Below are 21,333 nucleotides of genomic sequence, written 5' to 3'. Positions count from 1 at the left end.
CATTTGTTAGTGTTCAGCGATTTTGGACCTATATAATTTGTCTCTTACATACCTGTAGTACTTGGACCCGCAGAGAATACTGACTCCAGAATCAGCTCCCGTTGCTTGGCCTCTTGCTGCTAACAATGAGTCCAAATGGGGTTTGTCAAAGTATCTCCAAAAAAGCCCAAAGCACACCATTTCCACTCAGTGGATTGTCTTCTACCAAACTCTACCCGGCTCCATGTGCAACTGTTCACAATCTGACCTGACTGTCCGCAAAACTAGATCACACCGCCAGTAACGCTTTTTCACCCCACAGCAGTCTGTGCTGCAGCAGAGAAAATAGTTCTGTGATTTCCTGATTAGTGAAAGTGTACGTAATGGCGGAATTGTGTGGAATGTCTTTTTTGGAGATATTTTGACATACCCCATAGAGTTGAGACGTGAATCAGTGTGACTATTTCCAGGTTCTGGAAGCAAAAAACCCATTCATTTTTCGCATACACATTGTCACGTGACACGTCATTCGGAGTGTTCCAAAAGTTGAATGACCTGAACCGCTACGGAATGACCCATTAGCTCAACCAAATAGCGGCTGCGTCGAAAAAACTACCATAGATGGGGTAAATAAACTACTAATCCCAGAGAGAATTGCACCAACGAAGTCCCCCAATTACAGAGCTCAGAGAGCACAGAACCTTGTCGCTCCCTCATCTTCTCAGGTGGGACAAAGTATATCTAGATCAGTTGTCATGACACATAACGCTATATTGAAGGTTAGTTTACATTCTGTAAAAAAACATGAATACCTACCAAATACGTGTTGCGAGTTTGTTGTGCTATCACCTTAGTAATGGCCTCTAATGGCCCTGTTCCGCTACAGCCATCAGCCGTCAGCCATCAAAAGAATGATTCCTTTAAAAGCATTTGCTCCATCTAGCGTTCGAAATGTGCAGAGTCAGTGGACTTATCTTTGGAGCCTATCAGTGTCTTTTTTTCTCAGAGCGACAGCTCATCACCATCACATGCCTATTTAATTCGCTACCTTGGTCACTGGAGACATGGAGACATGGATGACAAATGGTTAATCATCGAAGTGGAAAAGTACAGATTCCTATATGACCCAAGAGACCCCTTGTAAAAATGGCAGAGATGTTCTTCCCGCCGTCAAAAGTCAAAACAATGTTACACGCTCTGTGGAGCAGGGAGAACGTCACATTGGCGCAACGCTGATGGTAACGCTGATGGTAACGCTGATGGCAACGCGACACAACGCTGGTAATATAACGTTATAATATAATGCTGTAAGGGTCATGGAGTTGGTAGTATTTGGTGCCATTTGAAACACGGAAGCAACAGAAAAATCACGATTTTGCACTAACAAGGTTTAAACATTTATAACCGAGGATCATTACAGCAACCTTGAGTATCGTGGTACCGGGGTTCTCTTTTGTTTAATATTGCGGTTATCGCGCTAAGTAAAATCCCTATGAGTCTGGTGGCTGGAGAATCTTCTGGAACCAAACATCTCAACTCTATTTGGACTCATTGTTAGCAGCAAGAGGCAACGGGAGCTCGCCGTTTTAACCAACAGCTGACTCAGGAGCCGATAATCTCTGTGGGTCCTAGTACTACAGGAAAGAGACAAATGATATATAGGTCAAAAAATGACAAATTTATCCTTTAAAGGGTGATTCAAACCTCAGAGCTACAGTGCTTAATTATTTGACCCATACAGAAGTGATCCTTATTAAATCTGCCATAATCGGGTAGCTTAGCACCTAACCCTTAGGCTAAGGATTAGCATTTTAGAGCCCAATTATGTCCCGTTCCATCATTGTCCTTCTCAACTAAGCAAACCTTTCGCACCATAGCATTATACAAACACCGACTGTGTGCATTCTCTGTCTCTCTCTCTCTCTCTCTCTCTCTCTCTCTCTCTCTCTCTCTCTCTCTCTCTCTCTCTCTCTCTCTCTCTCTCTCTCTCTCTCTCTCTCTCTCTCTCACACACGCACACACACACTGCAGATATTAGGTGCAGGACTCCCTGGAAACCACTATTTTGTACTGAGCGGATTATCTTGGAACAGATCTAAACTGAACACACACAAACTGCGCACACACACAGGCACACACACACACACACAGGCACACACACAAAATGCCCATGTTGGCTAAACTTTTCCCCGCTGTATTATGTATGAAGCAGATTTGTTTTTCCTGGGAGTATTGGGATCAGTGTTGTCGTGCTGCATCCAGAAAAATCCCTTCCGAATGTTTCCTGTTGCTTACTTATCCTGCTTGTATCATTAATGTATTTTGTTCATATTGATTTGAGTTTTCCTATGCAAGAGGAATTTCCAACAGGACTAACCAACCAACATCTCACTGAGTTGAAGCATAGTTGTGCTTCCTCACTTCTTGGCCCTAGTTGAGATGCACAGTACAAGGAGTGCACACAATGCCAGAAGTGTCCATTTTCTGACAGACATGATCAAAGTTGTAGAGTGGGTGACAAATAAGGAGAGGATACATAAATTGTGCTATCAAAACTTTTGTACACATCAAAGCGCAGGGCAGAAGGTGTTAGCATTGTAATGTATTGCATAATATTTCTCGGTACCAAACGACATACATAGATATTTTTAAATGCCTTGGACTTGATTTCTGAAGCTTTTGCGTTGACTGCGGGATAGAGATTAAACTGTGTCTGTAGTATATTGCACATTGGCTTCAGTTTGGTTGGCAAGTCATCAAATGTATTTTTATGCCCTGATGCTGCTGTGTGGTCATTTGTTTTACTAAATGTCAGGGGAACCTGGACACCTGCATGACTTGTTAATTTGAATAACTACCAGACGTTTTGGCAGGTGGTTGTACTTTAATGTGCTCATGATTGGTACGTGCAATCTGGACAATTCTGTGCATGCATTACCGCACACAGTCACTTGCTATTTCATTAGCTGGTCACATTTGTCCAAAAGCAAGGCATCTTATTCAAATAATGGGATGGTTTATGGTGTTCGCAAGCAGTTAAATATAAGAGGATGCTGAGGGCTAATGTGAACTAGGTATACCTCCTTTTATTCAGCTGTTTAATGCAAATGCTCCTGTGGTTTGTAGCTTAGTAACTGGCTTCTTAAAAGCATTTATGTGCCACAACAAATTACCTGCAATGGGGAATTGGACATAAAATGTAATATCCACACAATAAGAGTAGAAAAGGTGTTCCTATAATCTAAATTGATATTCTTGAAGGGTATTTCAGACGGAAATAGATGGCTTCCATACCATATTTAAATAATGTTACCTTGGGAATGAGCATTGTTTTTGTTCAGAACTGTCCTCCTAAGAAAGTTAAAGGAAGGTGACACCAGGATGGTTAACAGACTTAAGCTTAATCATGCCTATACAGTATATCTCATAACAGACAGGATTGTACACCAGTTTTGAAAGACGCAGCGTGGGGAGAAACCGTGACACACAGGGTTGCCAGTTTCAATTGTTTAGATACTCAGTTTCTCAGCATGCCTTGTGCCACACTGACTACCAGACACACCCCGACAACAATGGCGTTATGTTAGGGTGCGGGCAATTTAAAAACGGGGCGGGCCAACCAAGGCAGGAGAGGAGAGAAAAGAATTGTTTGCTAGCACAAAGCTAGCTAACTCACTGGTTACTAGACTAGCAATAGTTTGCAAGGAGAAAGCACAAAGGCTGCGCTAGGTGGCACTAACACTACTGCTTAAAATGTCTAGCTGATCACATGCAGCAAAGAGGCAAAGAAGACGTTTCCCTCATTGAAGATGGCTGAAAATACAACCAAACCCATGAGACATTCACAAAAAATGTAGACTGCAACTTTCAAAACATTGTATTATTATTATTGCATGTTTTAAAGTAACACAGTACCTGATTCTATCCATGAAATAGTACAGAAAAATGGGTAGAGTGGCATATTTCTGTGAAAAATGTAATTATTCTAGCTGGTAAAAATGAATAAAAAAATTCTTGGCAGGCAATTTTTTTTAGTTTGCCAGCCCTTGGCAGGTGAGGCAAAAAATAAAATAAAATCAGACATTGGATGCACCTATCCTGAGTACATACAGTGGCTGTTGCAGTCTGGTTATTTTCAGAACTTGTAAAGTAACTGACTGTTACTGACTGTATATATAATAACAAAATTCATGTCTCGCTCATTACTGTCTCTCAAACTGTTGGTTGGTCACCAGACCGTTCTTTGCACCTGTTGGCAAATAAAAAGAGCAAAATTCTTCACATAATATGGCAGCTGTAGTACAGTAAGCGTTTGCTGCAGTGCAACATTGGCTACATTTAATAGTAATATGCTTTTTGACAAAATGTAGTGTAGGCATAGGCAGAGATACAACTTATTATATCTTTTAATGTGGAACATAGTGGTGAATCTGTCTATGAAGATCATTAATAAGGACTACAACAAGATTTCAATGTGAAAAGGAAAATGTATCTTTGAGAATGCTGCAGAAAAGGTTGTTTATTTTCCCCCTAATCTCTATGATGTACTTCCAAAGAGTACAGCGTATTGTTATATTAGTGTGTATCACACCCATCAGAGCACATCATCTTTCACAAATTTTCCTCTTGTTATGACACTGGCATCACACAGTATCCGTGCCCACAGAAATTCAATTACATCTTGTAAATAGATTATTACATTATCATGCATATTGCATGCATGATTTTATGTCTAAAACATGATCGTTAGCCTCTCCAAATCTCTGTAAAATCCTGCTGAGGACAGAGACCCTGATTAGGCCACCATCATTCACATGCAATACGTGTCCAGGGCAGGCAGTGCTCACACTAAACCTAAGAGCATAATGCTGTAGAGCATGCTCGTTAACTTACTGCTCATATGTACTCATTGATTATATATGTACACTAGTTATTGTTCATACATTCCCGTGCTAATCTCACAGTATTTACCAAGAATTGATTTCCCTCTGTGTGACAATCTATAATGATTCATATAGGGACTCTTCTGATTTCAACAGACTGAAAATTCATAGACTAAAGGTTTCTTTCACTCCATTAGAGAAAATGTACAAATGAATGACTGAATATGCCTTTTGACAGAGAAGGAAAAATCCCTAAGGCATTTAACTTGTTTAGGCCCAGCCTGCAGATGAAGTGACCCTGTTGTAAATCATACAAATAATAGGGAATATCACTTGCATCTCATCATGCAGCATGCCTTGGGACATCTATGACTTCCGACTCGCACTGTTTTGATCTAAAAACAAAATACATATATCAAAAAATGTTCTCTATTGAGTTTGTAATAATCTGTCAAAATGAATTACTACCTTCACATTTGAAGTCATTGGGCCAAATACTTAGATTTCGGCCTCCTAGTTTGACGTCATCACCCATCAAAGCATCCAAACGTCAACATCTGCTCTTGTAAGTTTGGAAGTGCTGGCTGCACATTGTACTGGGGGATAGGCCAGAGGTTCAGTGGGCCACCATCTATAAAGGCTCAAGCTGTGATTCTAGTATGTCACCCCTTGTTGAAACCAGTCGGCTAACTACTGGCTTTGTTTACAAAGTGATTTATTGAATTAAATACTTTTTTTAACTCTGAAATTCATTGTTTAAGCTTTTGGTCCAAGGACTGACCGTGTGTGCTGCTAACCAGCTTAACATAAGCTTTATATATAATTTTATTCTGTTATGTTTGTTTTGTTCTGGAGTAAAATACACCTGTATTTTGAGTTATAGATTAAGAAACTTAAAAAAAAGCTTATCAAAAAAAACATATGCGAATATTCCAAAGATTTCGATTTAGTCAAATAAATTGCTGATTGTATCTTCAAAGACACCATGAAACGGTAATCTGAGCTCAGTTCATGATGAGTTTCACTGATAAAAAAGGAAATATGTGTGGGAGCTGTTGGAGTATAACAGTGGGACGGTGCGTGCCATTATGGCGTGAAAGGCACACCAATCCTCGAGGGCACCAACTGATACGGTGCATGACCATTATGGCGTGAAAGGCACACCAATCCTCGAGGGCACCAACTGATTACAATGTATCTGGTGAGGGGGCAGGAAAACACAAAGAAGCCGTGATGAAATACAGTATAATTAAAGTCAAACAGATGATATCAGATGGCTTGTTTCTCCTGTCAGCGGTGTGTTGCTGCTGCTGATGGTCTGTCTCTCCTCTCCGTTCTGTCAGGTGGGATCCCATTCGTCCTGACCGGGGAGCTGTTTGAACAGTCCTACCGGCCTGCCGCCTTCATGATCGCTGGTACCGTAAATTGGCTGTCCAACTTCGCTGTGGGCCTCCTGTTCCCCTTCATTCAGGTGAGTTAGCGAGTGTGTACATGTATGTGTACGTGTGTGTGTCAGTTCAAATCATTGTAATATCCTTGTGAAACCCAAAGTCTGCATAGTGGTTATTAAAATGTTGCCTGAAACATAATAGATCTTTCCCTGGACGTGTTGTACAAGCCTTTAGGGCACCTTGTCTTGTGTTAAATTGCTAAGAAATACATAATACCCAATTTTTATGAATAATAAGTCTGTTAAAAGTGGTTCATGTGGGACCTGAAGTATCTCCACTTATCAGAGTTAAGGAGGTTGAACAAGTGTGTCTTTTTTTAAGAGCGGAGTAATTTGCAAAAACAATAGTGCCAGATAGAATAGCCTATTAGTGTCTGAAATTGGAACATTTCCTGGAACTGCAGGGCCCTCTTTCATCTCCCAGAACATGACTGTTGCTGTAGGCGGCTCGACACCGCTGCCTCTTCTCATTTTTACCTCCTGTGTTTCCTTCCCTTTGTGCCTCTCCCTGTCTCTTCCTCTCTGCCCGCTCTCTGTTCATCTCCATTGTGTACATTGGCCTCACAGCCTGCTTTCTCTCTCACTCTTCCCTTCTCTCACTTTCTTTCTTAACTTTAACTCCAGTGTTTTGGGGGGTTTTTTTGGCAATCGTTCTGTCTTCTCAACCTCTCCACTAAAACACTGTTCCAGGAGGGCATGTGTTTGTAAAGTTTAGAATTGGGCTTGGCAGTGTTAAGGTTGCTTGCTGAAGTTTTTTGCTTGTTGATGGATGGGTTGTGTTTTGTTCGGTTGCCAGGAGCATTTGGTGTATTGACTTATTCTGGATTACAAAAAACAGATTGGTTGGCATTATTGCAGTACCCACAAGTGTCTGTGTTTTCAGTGTGCTTCACAAAAGTCCCCCACTTGGACAGCACACACATGTACCTCCATTCACAGACACTCATATCTCCACACAGCATTTTGTGTAAGAGATATTCCTCGACATCCAGTCCTCAGGTCCTGTGCTGTAGTCACACCAGTCTGGTCTAGTGTACAGTGTTTCCCCACTCTACAGTATTCTTACCCACACGCAGGTACCGTAACTGTATGGCCTCTTTACTCCCTCTTGTCCCATTAATGGGCCCTCAGACTTCTGCTGCCTCCTCACATTTCACTGATGTGACAAAACATTATAGAGTACAAAACTGAGAGAGAGAGAGAGAGAGAGAGAGAGAGAGAGACATGGAGAGAGAGAGAGAGCTGACCGCCTGATCCGAAGCTCTTTTCAGTATATTCATTGCCTTTTTTGAGTCTTATCAGTCAAAATTTCACAGCATATAGACAAAAACATGTCAACTCCTCCAAACACTTTAGAAGTGCAGAGCATGTAAGAGGTTTATATTCCAGAAAGCAATTTTAGGGAATTGCTGCCTTGTTGAATTTGGAATTTCATTGTTATTTTCTGTCACAAAAAAAAAAAATCAAGCATTTTCCCCTTTGATTTTACACTAGAGCATTTAGTGACGCCACCTTACCGGTTTTATGTGATTCGGTGAAGTTAAGACTTCCTACCTACGCTGTCATTAGGTTCTCCTGTCCTTGGGGTAACAGTAAACAAAGTCAGACACCTGGGCATGATCATGTTCTTCTATAAAAGCCTTCCAAAACAAAGGGATTTGAGCAGGCAAGGTGATGCATGATTTCATTGTCAAAAAGTGATTCTGAAATTTAGTCACATCGCTATTTCCAAGGGTGTTGTCAAGTGTGTGGGTGTGTGTGTGTGTGTGTGTGTGTGTGCACGCATGGCAGCATATGTTCCCCCAGGGCTGCTCTGTTCATTAGCATAGTTACTACAATGTGGTTTACCAGTCGCCCCTGGTTCATCCTTCATAAATGATAAATGCTCCTTAAGGAGTCAGATAAATTGTTCATGAATATTCTTATGTGTCTTGCCTTTATGTATGTAAATTACCACTCCTTTGAATCCTTACATCCTGGCGTATCACAGTATAATGCGGATTGAGATATTGCAAATGTATTGTTTAATTAAATGTCCAGTGCATTCATTGATAGAAGTCTTGTTTTTACAGAGTGGCACATGTCGCTTGGCAGATTTATTTTCTGCCAGTACATCTGTTCTGAGCATACCGTTCCCTAAAACCATTGAGACTTGACTCACATGCAAGAAATCCCAACCAATTGCTCCTTCTAGTGAGCCACTGCAAATGAATGGACCTGGCTGTTAAGGCGGACAAAAGACATGTGTGTGACTTTGTGCTAATACAAGGTAAGAGAATTAGTAACGTGTGAAATAGCCTGGAGGATTTATCTGTGCCGCAGTGGGAATGACTAGAAAAGATAATAAGCCTGATTAAGACTGCTGGCTTTTATGTGCATGTGCTCGTTACTGAAGCTTTTTATCGAGTTAGCTGATGGAGAGAACGATAAAGGTAGCTTATTGGAGGGAAAACAATGTGTACTATAGTGTGCATGTGTGAATGCAGTGAATTTGTGTACAATGCACATCTGTTTGGTCACTATAAAACAAGCCATACTCAAAGGTTTTGCTCTGTATTGCATTTTTAAATCGATGCAGTCTTTCAGATCTAGGCAGAGATCTTTACATATAAATGACTAAATCCTGCTTTGACAGTACTAAGTTGGGTCCAACCATGTAATGTACATGTACATGTAAGAAGCATTAATCATCTCTCCCAGATCTGTTTCATCTCTGCGTGCAAAATCTGTTTGTCATATTCATTGAAAAGATGATGAATGGTGTGCCATATACTGTACCTGTAAAGGCATTCTGTGACACAGGCAGATGAATTACCACACTATATGGTAAATATGACATTCTTATGCATACTTTGACCTATAGTTTAGGCCTACTTCCACTCTATGTATCTAAGCGGTGAATGGGCCTATAGACGGGATTATTGGATTTTAAGGGAGGAGAAATCAATGTGACATTTTAGCTTGACGTGGTCGCATACAGGGGGTTTTCTAAGAACTCTGCGTCTTCATGTCACTGCTCACGTACTTCTGCGCCAACCCCGTTCTCCTTTTTTCTCTCCTTTCTCTCCCTCTCTCGCAAGGTGTCATCATGTCCTCCTCCTCTCTGTGCCTCTGCAGTACACTCACAACTCTCTCCCAAGGACTTTAGCTAAGTGGTTTGCTAAGTAGATGTAAATTCATTTGCCACTTTCCTCTGACCTCTCTCACATATTCAAGTAACCATAAATATAACTGTAACTCTTTGGAGCTCTATCTCTCTCTCTCTCCCTCTCCCTTTGTAACATGTGTCAATCTCCCAAGGTCAGGAATAAAATAGTTTGGAGATGGGTATGTTGTAACTCAAGCATGTTCTTTGGAGATGAGCTGCCTCCTCCTCCTCCCCACTGTGCTCAACCAAAGATCTTTTTTTTTATTTTTTTTATTTTATTTGACAGGGACAATGCTCAATAAATATATTGTGCCAGATATAGCTGTAAGCTAATTTCCATCCGTAGTCCCTGGGCGGAAGGCAACAGTAGACAACGTGGGAGCTGTGCGGTCGTCAGTCGCACACCAAAAACAATTTAAAAGACACAATGAAATTACAATCTAGAATGCAAACATTACCAAAAAAAACAAAAAACAGAATCAAATAAATGAGATAAAACATTTCAATCACATACATCATCAATCCATTTCATACCACACACACTCACCCGCACACACACACACACACACACACACACACACACACACACACACACACACACACAAGCAATAAGTAGAAATCATATCATTGCATGGGGTCATTACATACAGTGACTAATGGCTGCAGGACTGTTTTCCTTTCAACCATTTTTTAATACAAAATGTAAAGTTCCTAAACGTACTGCACTCTCTGGTACTAGTCGGCAAGGTGTTCCACAGCTCGGATGCTTTAACTGAGAAAGCCGTCCTGCTAAACTTTGTGGACCGAAATTTTACATAACAGTCTCCTCTTGCGGAGGACATCTTGTGCATGTATTGGTTTATAATGGGTATAGCACATAATGGATAAGGACAAAATGTATTATCCTTAATTTGTTGCTATATTTGTTATTCTCACCATATGAGCAAGCACTGATAAACATTTCAGGCGTTTCCCCAATATAAAGATAAGGTAATTATGCTGTTTAAGCAACGACTCTGGAAAAGAGAAAGGTTAATTGCTAATTTTAAATGTAGCATGGATGGATTCCATTTTTATATTTCATGGCATGAGAGAAAAATAGTCCTACTGTCTGCCTTATAATTGCCCTCTGCGCTGAGGACATGGTTCAGCTCTGCTTCTTTTTTTAGTGGCAGAACTTTGCCCTCGGTTAAAATGTGACATTCATAATGTCCCACTTGTCCCCCTCATTAGATCCTAATGGCATTTGACATTTCAATCTTTGTGAGTAGAGAAAAAATATATACTGAAGTTCATGCCCTCTCAAACCTACAGCTCTCTCAACTTATTCAAGAACTTCACTTTTTCAGTTTGGTCTTTGATTGCAGAAATAGCCAGGGGCTTGTTTTTTTTGTTGTTCACAAACAATAATTTACTGTTAATAAAATACCTGGTGCAGGGTGCGTTGTTTTACTTAAGGCTTTCATCTCTCACAGAGAGAGATTTCATTAAAGTGTTTTGCAGTAGTTTCACAGTGTATGACTTGAACAGTTGTTTTGCACAGAGCAACCGAATACACTGCAGGGGATATGAATTATCTTTATATTAAATGTTTGAATGAGTAAATAAGCTATATAAATGAATTCCAGCATACAGAAGCATACCATGAGCATATTGTCACTCACTCACTGTGTTAGAGTGCTGTCTTTGCTTGGTCTTGGTCAGATTGAATGCAGGAAAACACCTAAGCTCATGGGAAAGCTGTGAGAGCCAGGGCAATTGATCCTGGAGTAACTAGCCATGTATATAGAGGTATTCCTCCTCATCAGATCCACTTAGAGCAAGTACATTTCACTTACAATGTAGTCCATAGTGAGCCATCACACCACATTATAGATTCTATAGGATCTACATCAAGATTTATAGATATGAGTGGGCGTATTGGTCTTGTGGCACAGCCCAGTTGCTGAGTCACATGTTAACCACACATCAGCATTCTAGTCATACTGTACGCATCATTTCATTGACCTTCTGCATATATCACTGAAAGAAGTACACTTCCAATACTAACTGCTGAGAATTTATTACTTTCGGAGGCTGCAGAGTGTGTCACCATTTTGTGTACATATTCTGCATCTTTATTCCTGTCTGGATTTTTTTTAAACACTCTTAGAGAGAGAGAGTGTGTGTGCATCAGAATCGTAGCTTTGGACTGCGTCTGACCTCTAGCTGGTGCAGTGGGATGCAGGCATTTGCCCAGGCGCTGGTCAGGACACAATACTTAGGCAAACAGGATGCAGTTACAGTCACTCTACTGAGGATAAGCACAAACGACATGAACACAGGTCGTTTCAAGCATAACCTTGTTTAGTTCTGAAACACAGGAACAGGGATACACAAATTCACTGACATATCACTGCGCTTTATCCAACAGTAAACCAAATCTTAAAAGAGCTACAAAGGAAATGCAAATGACCATGTACTACAATACACTATTTTTCCATTAGACCTTGACTTAGTAGAGTGTAAGGCTAAATTGAAGGTCAAAGGCTTATCACTGGCATTCTCAGTGCTCCAAAAATACACACACCCACACACACACACACATCTTCAATGAGCTGCCACAGTGTGTCACCAAGTTATGTTACTGTACCATACATCACATATTACTCTTACTACTATAGCAATATATATGTATATGTCACATACAAATGCGTGACCACCCTAACCTCTGTTATGCCCACTTTCTCTGACTGACCATCTTGGCAAAGGAAAGACTGAATGCATCATTAATGAACAGGGGAAAAGGCTCACAAAAATCAGGTGGGGGACAAAACCCAAAGCCAGTAGAAAACAACTACCTATTAAATCTAATGCATGCATATCTTGCAAAAATACATTTGCCTTGGAGCTTTACTGTACTTAGAATATGTAGCTATGGATCCACACGGCACATCCTCACACATGGCCACCAATAATAAATCGGTGTGGAGTCAAAAGTTCCTCCCAGCCGCTGGCACAACCTTTCCTGTCTCTATCTCACACTATCTCTCTGTCAGTAAAAAATAAATCTTTAAAAAAATATATATATATATTTGTGCTATTAAAATGCATCATCCCAACCACAGACCAACACACAGACACACACAAACACATGCAGTACAAACACACACACATTCACACACACAGGCAAGGTGTCTGTTCCTGTAACTGTAAGGACATATTCATAGAAACAAAGAGAAAAAGTTAAACAAAAGTCAGCCCCAAAGTTTGAGCGCAGAGTGAACCTCCGCTGGCGACATGCTGGACATTTTAGTGACGTTGGTTGACCTTCTGTCAAACGTTTTCTGCCTGTTTTCTCTGCAGCCCCTCCAGATCCACCTAATTCTGTCCTTTCGGTCAGCCGCACCAGGGCTCAACAAAGGGGCATATCAAATACTCAGATAGTGATTTCTTAAGGGAGGAAGTGAGTTGTTTTTTTTTGCAGGATTTTATCTTAGCATTTGGTCTCTCTCCATAAGCAGGTTTTTACACAGAATTACAGTGGTCAAAGCATCTATGCATCCTTTCTTTTCCACTAGAAAGCACCTGCTTTTCACAGCGTGCTCATTTTGATTCATCAACCTCTAATGTTTGGAGACCTGTCGCATTTTTACACACCTTTTCAAATGCTGATTAGCATTTCTCCTATGGTTTACTTTCACTGCCATAGTGTTTACTTGCCTTTTTATCCGTGGTTGGCACTCAAGCTGTGACCAGGTTGGAGATACCTGCTGCCAGGAGTAGGAAAGCTAACTTGCTGTGGAAGTAATTTCAAAAGATTGATAGAAATGTGTTCAACTCTGCCAGTTTCAGCCTGTCAAAAAGGTATATGTTAATTCCATAAGCTGTCTTTCTAATCAGTATTCATTAGTTCTAATGATCAGAGGAGGCTTAGTGTGGTGTCAGGAAGGCCCCAGAGCTGCCAGTGTGTGGGGAACCTCATCTAAAGAGTGTCAACAGATCCACAGGACACTAATTACACACCTCCCCATTCTCTCTCTCTCTCCGGAGACACTTTTCTGATGCACTGTCACCTCATTCCCTAATGCCAGACTGGAACTAGCAAGTTTGTCAGAAAGATGGGGAATGTGTGTGTATGCGCACATGTTGCATGTTTGTGTGTCAGTGTAAGCATATGTGTGTGATTGCGTGTGTCATCGACAGATAGCAAGACAGAAAGAGAGAGAGATGATGTGATGATAAGATAGATGGCTCCCTCAGTTTGATGGATGCACAATGAGATTGGTGGCAATAGATGTCAGTCAGTGGAAGGGCAAGTGAAAATGGAGCTGAATATACAATTAGACAGATAATAGAGGCAGAGAGCAACGGGGTAGCAATACCACAGAGACCTGTAGAAATGGATTTGGAGAGGCAGAAAGAAGAGCAAGGGAGATAAGGCCGACCGAGGCTAAGAAGGAGAGGACAAGTATGAGAGACAGGAAGCGACAGAGGGTTATTTTTAGCCAGCCAATGGCACAAATATTGCAGTGTTGGTTGGTTGGCTGGGGCAGCGCTGGACCCGGTTGCCCCCGGGCACACAGTGGGCATCAAGATCCCTGTACTGACTCACTGGCCACTGCCTGGCACCTGAACCCAGCTGGGAACCCTGTTAGGATAACACACCGTCGCACCATCGCATCGCCCTTACCTCCATGACAGGGCAACACGGAGGTGTCACTTGGGTTTCAGCCATTGTTGATATTAGTCGAACTCGTTTTGACTGAGTGATTCATTGCCTCCCATTTCGGAGCTCTTTAGCTTCGAATTCTACCCAGATGGGGCTGAGAACGGATCATACTGTCAGTGTCTCCCTTCAAAACGCTAGCTGTGTAGTCTGCTTGACATTCAACACTTTGCTAATGTAACGTTTTACCTTTCTGCCACAATTGGAACAGGACCAAATATCCATTCAAATAAACAAGTGAAAGGTGAAGCGATGCCACAATGTTCCCTGCAACGGGAGGAATTTAATCCCAATTCAATTCAATCATAAAATTCAGGGCAGGTTATTTATTTTATTCAGAGTGGAACATTGATGCAAGGCTCTTGCATGTCCAATAGGGATGCACATTTTCAGAAATTTCTTTAATCGATCGTCGGTCATGTTAATGACCAATTAATCGATTAATCATTATATAAAAAACAGCTTTTGACATAGAAAATAGAAAATGCGTGTTTTTACACCTGTCTTTAGGCCTACTCAACAAGTTACTCAACCAAGCATAATTCAAAAGAGTCGGGACCCCTGACAACGGACATCAGTGCTTCCCACAGGCTGAAAATGTACTTTCTTTAGGGTTAATTACTTTAAATTGTCTTTACATTGTGTCCAACGGAACCCAACTGGCGGAATATGCAATGAAGTCTCTGCACTGCACTCATGTTAACTTTCTGAGTGTTGAGCAGCGTTAGAATAGTCCGATTGAAAAGTATCAAGTTACTCTTTACCGTTACAACACATGCGAGTTCGGAGAAATTGTGGAATTTTATATTTTTTTACGAACGTTTTCAGAACGGGAGACAGACTGTCAGGTTGAGTACAGAGCTACTGCATCGCCAAATGACAGACATGACGTGATGCACACATTAGACGCATTACAGAGCGATTTAGATCAATTTCTATACTTTGATTCACTTTTTATGTTGTGCCGGCCGTGCCGATATTGTGGTGCTGCCACAGTTTATGTATTGGAAACAATGGCACGGCAATCTACTGGTTTATTTAAGAATAAGAGCGTATCTACGTGGTCAGGGATGAGTCCAGTGCGCAGCGGTGACAGTCAGTCCATCCGCTGAAACACACGCTCCGGGGGAACAGCTGTCCCGGGTCGGGAGGCATAAATAATGTCGCGCCAACTTCGCCAGCCGGGGGAATGCATTCTCTTTCATTGTGCTTGTAGAGGTGCTATATTTCAACTTCGTATTACAATGTTTACAATGAACTCTGTTGTCTTTTCGGGTGTAATGTCTTTGCGGGTGTACCGCCCGCTTCTTCTTCCTCTGTATAGGTGGTGAAAGTTAAATTGCGCCCTTGTGGCGGTAAATCATTTACGAAAAAAATGAGAAATAGCACATAACGTACATTATCGATTAATATATGCTTGATCGATCAAATTATTAATGGTGATTAATCAATCGTCGATTAATCGATCGTCGATTAATCATTAACATCCCTAATGTCCAACACAACATGGCTTCTCGGCATAATAACCTTTTGCATCAGATCGATTCAATGGCAGCACAGTGACTGACCTCAATTAACGGCTGCTCGGGCGGATGCTGATGTCATAGCGCTGTGTTGAATATCAAGCACCGCTGGGTCATTCTTTGTGGAAACAATGTCTGGATCCCGCTACAGTTTACCACATTGATCGTCATGTTTTTAATTTCCGCAGAGATCTTTTATTTAGCCTGCTCTTCTCTTGCTTCTGTCCAGCCTGTTTGTTTTCCTCTCCAGGCTCTAGTCCAGACTTGGAAGAAATAGGTTGGAAATAATGGAAACAGAAGATGGGTAGTACAGTCTATGAATTCCAATAAAAACACTAGGAAAGCAAACTCATCACAATTCTTACTTAAGATAGAACCGACGTTTTCTGGCGACAGCTACTGTTGACATGTCATGACACATTCCTCAGAGTGAAAAGAGGTGGAAAAAGGCAACTTACTTTGTCTTGTATCGTTTATAATACAGCTGCACAATTTTGGATAAAATGAGAATCTCGATTTTCTTGCTTAGAACTGAGATCACAATTCTCTCTCACAATTCTTAGGGAAAGTAATTTTTTATATAAATTTTATTGCACTATTTTGCCTGATACAGGCAGAAACACAACAAAAAATGTAACAGTGACTGAGGGACTGTCACATCAACTTTGGATGACTGCAGTGGGTATCCCTAATGGACATGCGGCAGAATCGTTGTCATTTAGGAATGAGATCGCATAGAGGTATGAATCGAGATCGCGATTTTAATACGATTAATTGTGCAGCCTTAGTTTATAATGAGATAACTTTCAGAATTCCATCCTAAATAGTTCAGGCATCCAAGGATTACAGAAAGACGTGAAAAGTGTCAAACTGGTGCAAATGGCATTGCAAATGTATCGGACAGGGTTGTGATGTGAAAAGGAGTTGCAATTCTGGCTTATTAGAGTTCACCCCAGTTGATATTCCAGACAAGTATCTCCCTTGAAACTTAGCAGCTATGTATTACAGCAACGTCGGCTTACTGGCGTCTACATTATTATTACTTCTGGCTCGCCAAAATCTCATTACCGGGATAGGCGTGGGGGATTGTTTTAGGTTTGATCGTTTCCCTTCAAAAGACAGCCGTGCCCTCTCTCTCCTCTAAGTTTTCTCTTCCTTGTGTAAATCCACAGGCTGCAAATCTTCTGAGGGTCGGGCCTGTTTGGTGGAAATGGAGAGTAGATTCTGATACTCCTGATGCTGCTTCACAAGACAATACAACAACAATGTGTAGTGGCTAAACTGCAGTGCACTACAACATAGGAAATTAACATATTGGGATGATCTGATGTGTGTTGTAATGCATTGATTAATGTGGGGACTGGAGCCACTGTTAGCAATTATGTAATGCGCTTTTACAGTTGCCTTTGCCACTAACTGCATATTGGTGTATGGATGACTTATTGATACTTTTAAATAGCATGGGGCTATAGCAACATGCTAGAGCTGTTTTGACTTCTGCAAAAACTAATGAGCCATGAGACTCACTCACAGTAACCTCATTAGTACATTGCGTGTCTGTTTGTGTCTGTGTGTGCGCGCGCATGTGTGTGTTCCTAATAAGCCGGCTCAAGCGTGGTCAGTGGAGACAGCGACTTAGCCCCATTATTTCCATTACCGTTCTTATTTCAATAAATCCTCAAAATGCTCCATGTAGACCACCAATAACTAACTATGATCCACAGCTGCGATGCAAAACGGTTATCTGTCTTCAGACATTTAGGCTCCCGGGATGTGACAGCATGGACACACACCATACATTCTGTGAAGAGCTCAAGTGTGTACAGTTTCAGTCAGGCCCTCGTAATCTTGTGTACAGCTCAGTCATGCATGCATCGCGTTCACTGTCCTTGAGAATGCCTCCCACTGGGAACCGTCAAGCCTCAGCATAGTCTGTGCAAGCCCCCACACATGCAAATAAAATCCCCCCCATCCCACTACCACCACGCACACCCACACACACACACACTTTGATGTGGAGGTGCACACACACCCCTCCCATTGATGATGACTAAGTGTTGCCCCAGAAATCATTGACCGTGACAGAATATTCCCCAGCGAAGGCCAGTTCACTTTGCACCTGGAGATCTTTTCTACGTCTCCGTCAAATTTATGTCCACAGTTCGGTTTGTTTGAATATCCCTCTCTCCTCTCTCCTGTCCTGTTGCATCGGGTCCCCATCACATAGCATCGCATAGCTTGCATATCGCTACAGGTGCTAACACTTTTCTCCAAGTCACCTCTCTCTAGGTACGGCATACAAGTGTGTGTTTGAGTATGAGAGAATATTATGCATGTGTGTGAGTGTCTATGTGTCTGTGTGGCCACTTATGGGGCATTTGTGTGCATGCATAAGTGTGTGCCAACCGAGCCCAGCTGAGCCAGCACAGCAGATCAAAAGCTTATCCCCGCCTCAAAGAAGTGACTTTCTCATTCTCCTCAATCCACGGGGCTTGCAAAAATTAGATTAATGACAGAAGAAGCGGACGCAAAAATGTCCCGTTTCCACCATGACTCATCTCCTAAGATAATGCTAACTGGGTAAGAAAGGCTTTGTTTTCAGAGGAACTTGCTAACTTTGCAGATGAGCGTTATGTCACAGTGGCAGCTTGAAACTGGGTCAGGCCCTTTGCACGATGCTCTGTTTTTTTTGTGCTATTATGAAAGACATTCAAAACAGAAAAACAGTGTCAGAGACTAACAGCAGTGGTGATATAACCACAGAGATCAAAGCGGTAAGTAGTTCTTCATTGAGGTCATGGTTGTTTGGACACTGCATTTCTAATACCAGGTACATAGCGCCGCATTTGAATTCCGTCCCCTCATGAGCAAGGGATTATAGCTCAGTGGCACACTGGGGAGGGTCAGGCAAGTTTCTCTGTCTTACACAAAATCTCTCTCTCTTGCTCTCTCTCTCTTTCTCTGTCTCCCTCTGTCACACACACACACAAACACACGCTCTCTCTCTCCCTCTCTATCTCTAAATCTCCCTCTGGGGGTAATCAGTCAGTGTGTATTTTTAAATCTGTCACTAATCTCTATGATTGGCATAGCACACCGGACAAGGTCAGCTTTCATATTACAGGTTATTTCAACATTTTATATATAAATAAATAGACCCCTCTACCCTGAAAAAATGTTTCCAAGAGCCCCAACACTTGTTACTCATAACACACACAACTTGTGGCCATATAATTTGAATTTCAAAGCAAATTTCACTTAATGGCAGCTAATAGCAATATGTGACTAGACAGATAGCACAGACTCTGTCTCTCTGGTGTGGGCCAAGAGTTTGGGATGGCTGAAAATAATCTGTGATTTAGGTCTGTGAAAGGGAGAGAAATGGTGTGGAAAGTGGAAAGAGTGGAATAGCTGTACTGTATTTGACGCATAATTCAGTGTGGTTACCAGGATTTTGAAAACAATGACATTGTGTGGTGCAAACTGATTTTATGAAAAAGCATAGTCATGTCTATCCTTGGTGTCTTTTGATGAAACAAATTTATTTTTCCTATTTCACGGTTCTTAAAAAAAATCCACCCTGTGTTTCCACTAAAACTAACTGGATCAGTCTAACTCCTACAAATGTTTTTGTGTCTGTGTAGGAGGCGCTGGAGTCCTTTGCCTTCCTGGTGTTTACAGTGGTCTGCGTTCTGGGAGCTGTCTACCTCTACGTCATCCTCCCCGAGACCAAAAATAAGACATTTGTGGACATCAGCCAAAGCTTTGCCAAGATCAACAAAATCCCTGTCCCCTCCCCTGTCCACGAGATGGAGTTGGTTCTGTCCTTCAAGCCTGGCAAGGAAGTGACCAATGGAAAAGCAGCTCATGTCGTCGAGATGGAGAGTTCCTTCTAACTGAAGGAAAACACACTTAATTATCCAGAGGCAGGGTTGAAATACTTTTAAACCTTAAGTATTTGCTGTTTGTACATATTTATTTAATGACTGTGATCAATGAAATGAAATGTAATTCACCACTTTTGGGGAGCTTCATTGTATTTTGTATATGTTTTGTATGACTAATTTTTTAGGAAATAATACAGTATTTCAATTTACAACAATGTTTGGTGTATGTCTCTTATTACAATGGAAACCGCCAACTAGATTTCATGTTCCATTTACTCAATAGACAACTGAATGTGCACAAACTTGTTTTTGTTTTAGGAGGTCATTTTACAAATGACATAAATGTTAATATTGTGGGTGTAGAGGGCTTGCACCAAATACTGACTTGTGTACATACTCACTAAAATATTGAACTAACTGAAACATTTTGGTTCGTAAGCTTTAGTACTAGAGGTGTGCCTGAACAACTGGAAGCTGATTTATATCAACCAAACAAGCTGTAGTAGCGTGCGACCCCTTCTCAACTCTGTCAAAGTAGATTTCATCTTTGTCAGCATCCCAAAGATATTTCAGACATGAGAGGGGGCAGGCGTGTGTCTGAGAAGAGACATATTTTGCGGGATTATGACCCTAATGCTGATGTCTGGGTTAACTTCCTAACACAGACAATGGGAGAGAACCCAGGGAGCACAGTAAAGCTGACAGGGACAGTTTTCTGGAGCCTCTCCAAAATTGAAAGAAGCCAAGGCTACTTCCCCACCAGATGGCTGGAGCCAGGGGAGGAAGTGATCTGAACAGAGGCAGACAAGCGTGGCATTGGATAGCAGTCACAGTTTGCTCCACAGTAGGGTGTACTCACCATTTCAAAGTCTACTGCCTGAGGACTGAGGGGCAAATAACCCCCCACCCCCCACCCACCCACCCACACACACACAGAGTTACAAAGGTGCATGTACATGTCATGCCAGTGTCCAAGTGTCCAAACGTTGCAGAGGGAGACTGGGTAAAGTTGAATACACACTAATTTTCGGTTTCATTTCTGATCAGATCCAATGAGTTAGCCTTCCTCACAGTACATTTGTTGGACTACCAAGCTGGCAGGGGAGTGAGGGGGAAGATAATTGGAACTGTCGTCTCTCGTAGCTCTGTTTCAGCACGTTACTCTTGGGGAGTCACATTGTGTGTAGCAGCATTAGTTAAGAGGGTGTATGACAGGAAGGTTGTCTGGTGGCTGCTTGCTGGAGAATAATTGTGTTTGCCCGTAGCTTCAAAGCCATAAATACTGTATGTTTCATAAGATGGAGTAATGCTTCGTTTGATAAATTACTGTTTGTCCAACCTCTCAAACAACCTCTCAGGAAGTGTTGTTCAATTAACTCACCATTATGCAAAGTAGGTACTGGGATGAATGCGGGGGGTGCCATGCAAATTGTGCTTGCAGTAGGTGTGGGGGGTTTGTCTTGAAAGCCTTTTTAAAACAAGCATCTGGGCCTCTCCTAGTTAACAGTTATCAAAAGGTTAGGAGAGAAAACAGAGGATTATTTCATTTCATTTCAAACCTCCCAGCCTTTATTCAATTGAACAATTTGCTGTGACAGAACAGCACTCAAGGTGTAATAACACTGACAATATGAAAATCACAACCCATGATTGCTTTTCTGTCGGGCAAGATTTCTATCAGGCCAAATTAGCAAGGATTAATCTAATTTTAGAAGAGCTTAACAGCGCTTTTTGGACGGGGTGAAACATATGAAC

At 41.6% G+C, this 21,333-nt stretch overlaps 1 protein-coding gene across 1 annotated transcript in view; it reads left to right on the top strand.

Moving 5' to 3' along the window:
• The window catches only part of slc2a9l2 (solute carrier family 2 member 9, like 2), a 97,944-nt gene extending 78,251 nt beyond the window's left edge, over nucleotides 1-19,693 (top strand). The window contains exons 11-12 of the mRNA XM_078283666.1: nucleotides 6,206-6,333; nucleotides 19,336-19,693. Coding sequence (XP_078139792.1) covers nucleotides 6,206-6,333; nucleotides 19,336-19,587 — 380 coding nt within the window. The 3' untranslated portion in view covers nucleotides 19,588-19,693. The remainder of the gene's footprint in view (nucleotides 1-6,205; nucleotides 6,334-19,335) is intronic.
• Nucleotides 19,694-21,333: the final 1,640 nt, after the last annotated feature.

Source organism: Centroberyx gerrardi, chromosome 5, assembly GCF_048128805.1.
Source record: "Centroberyx gerrardi isolate f3 chromosome 5, fCenGer3.hap1.cur.20231027, whole genome shotgun sequence".
NCBI classification, from domain to species: Eukaryota; Metazoa; Chordata; class Actinopteri; order Beryciformes; family Berycidae; genus Centroberyx; species Centroberyx gerrardi.
This window is presented reverse-complemented; position numbering and strand designations above follow the sequence as displayed.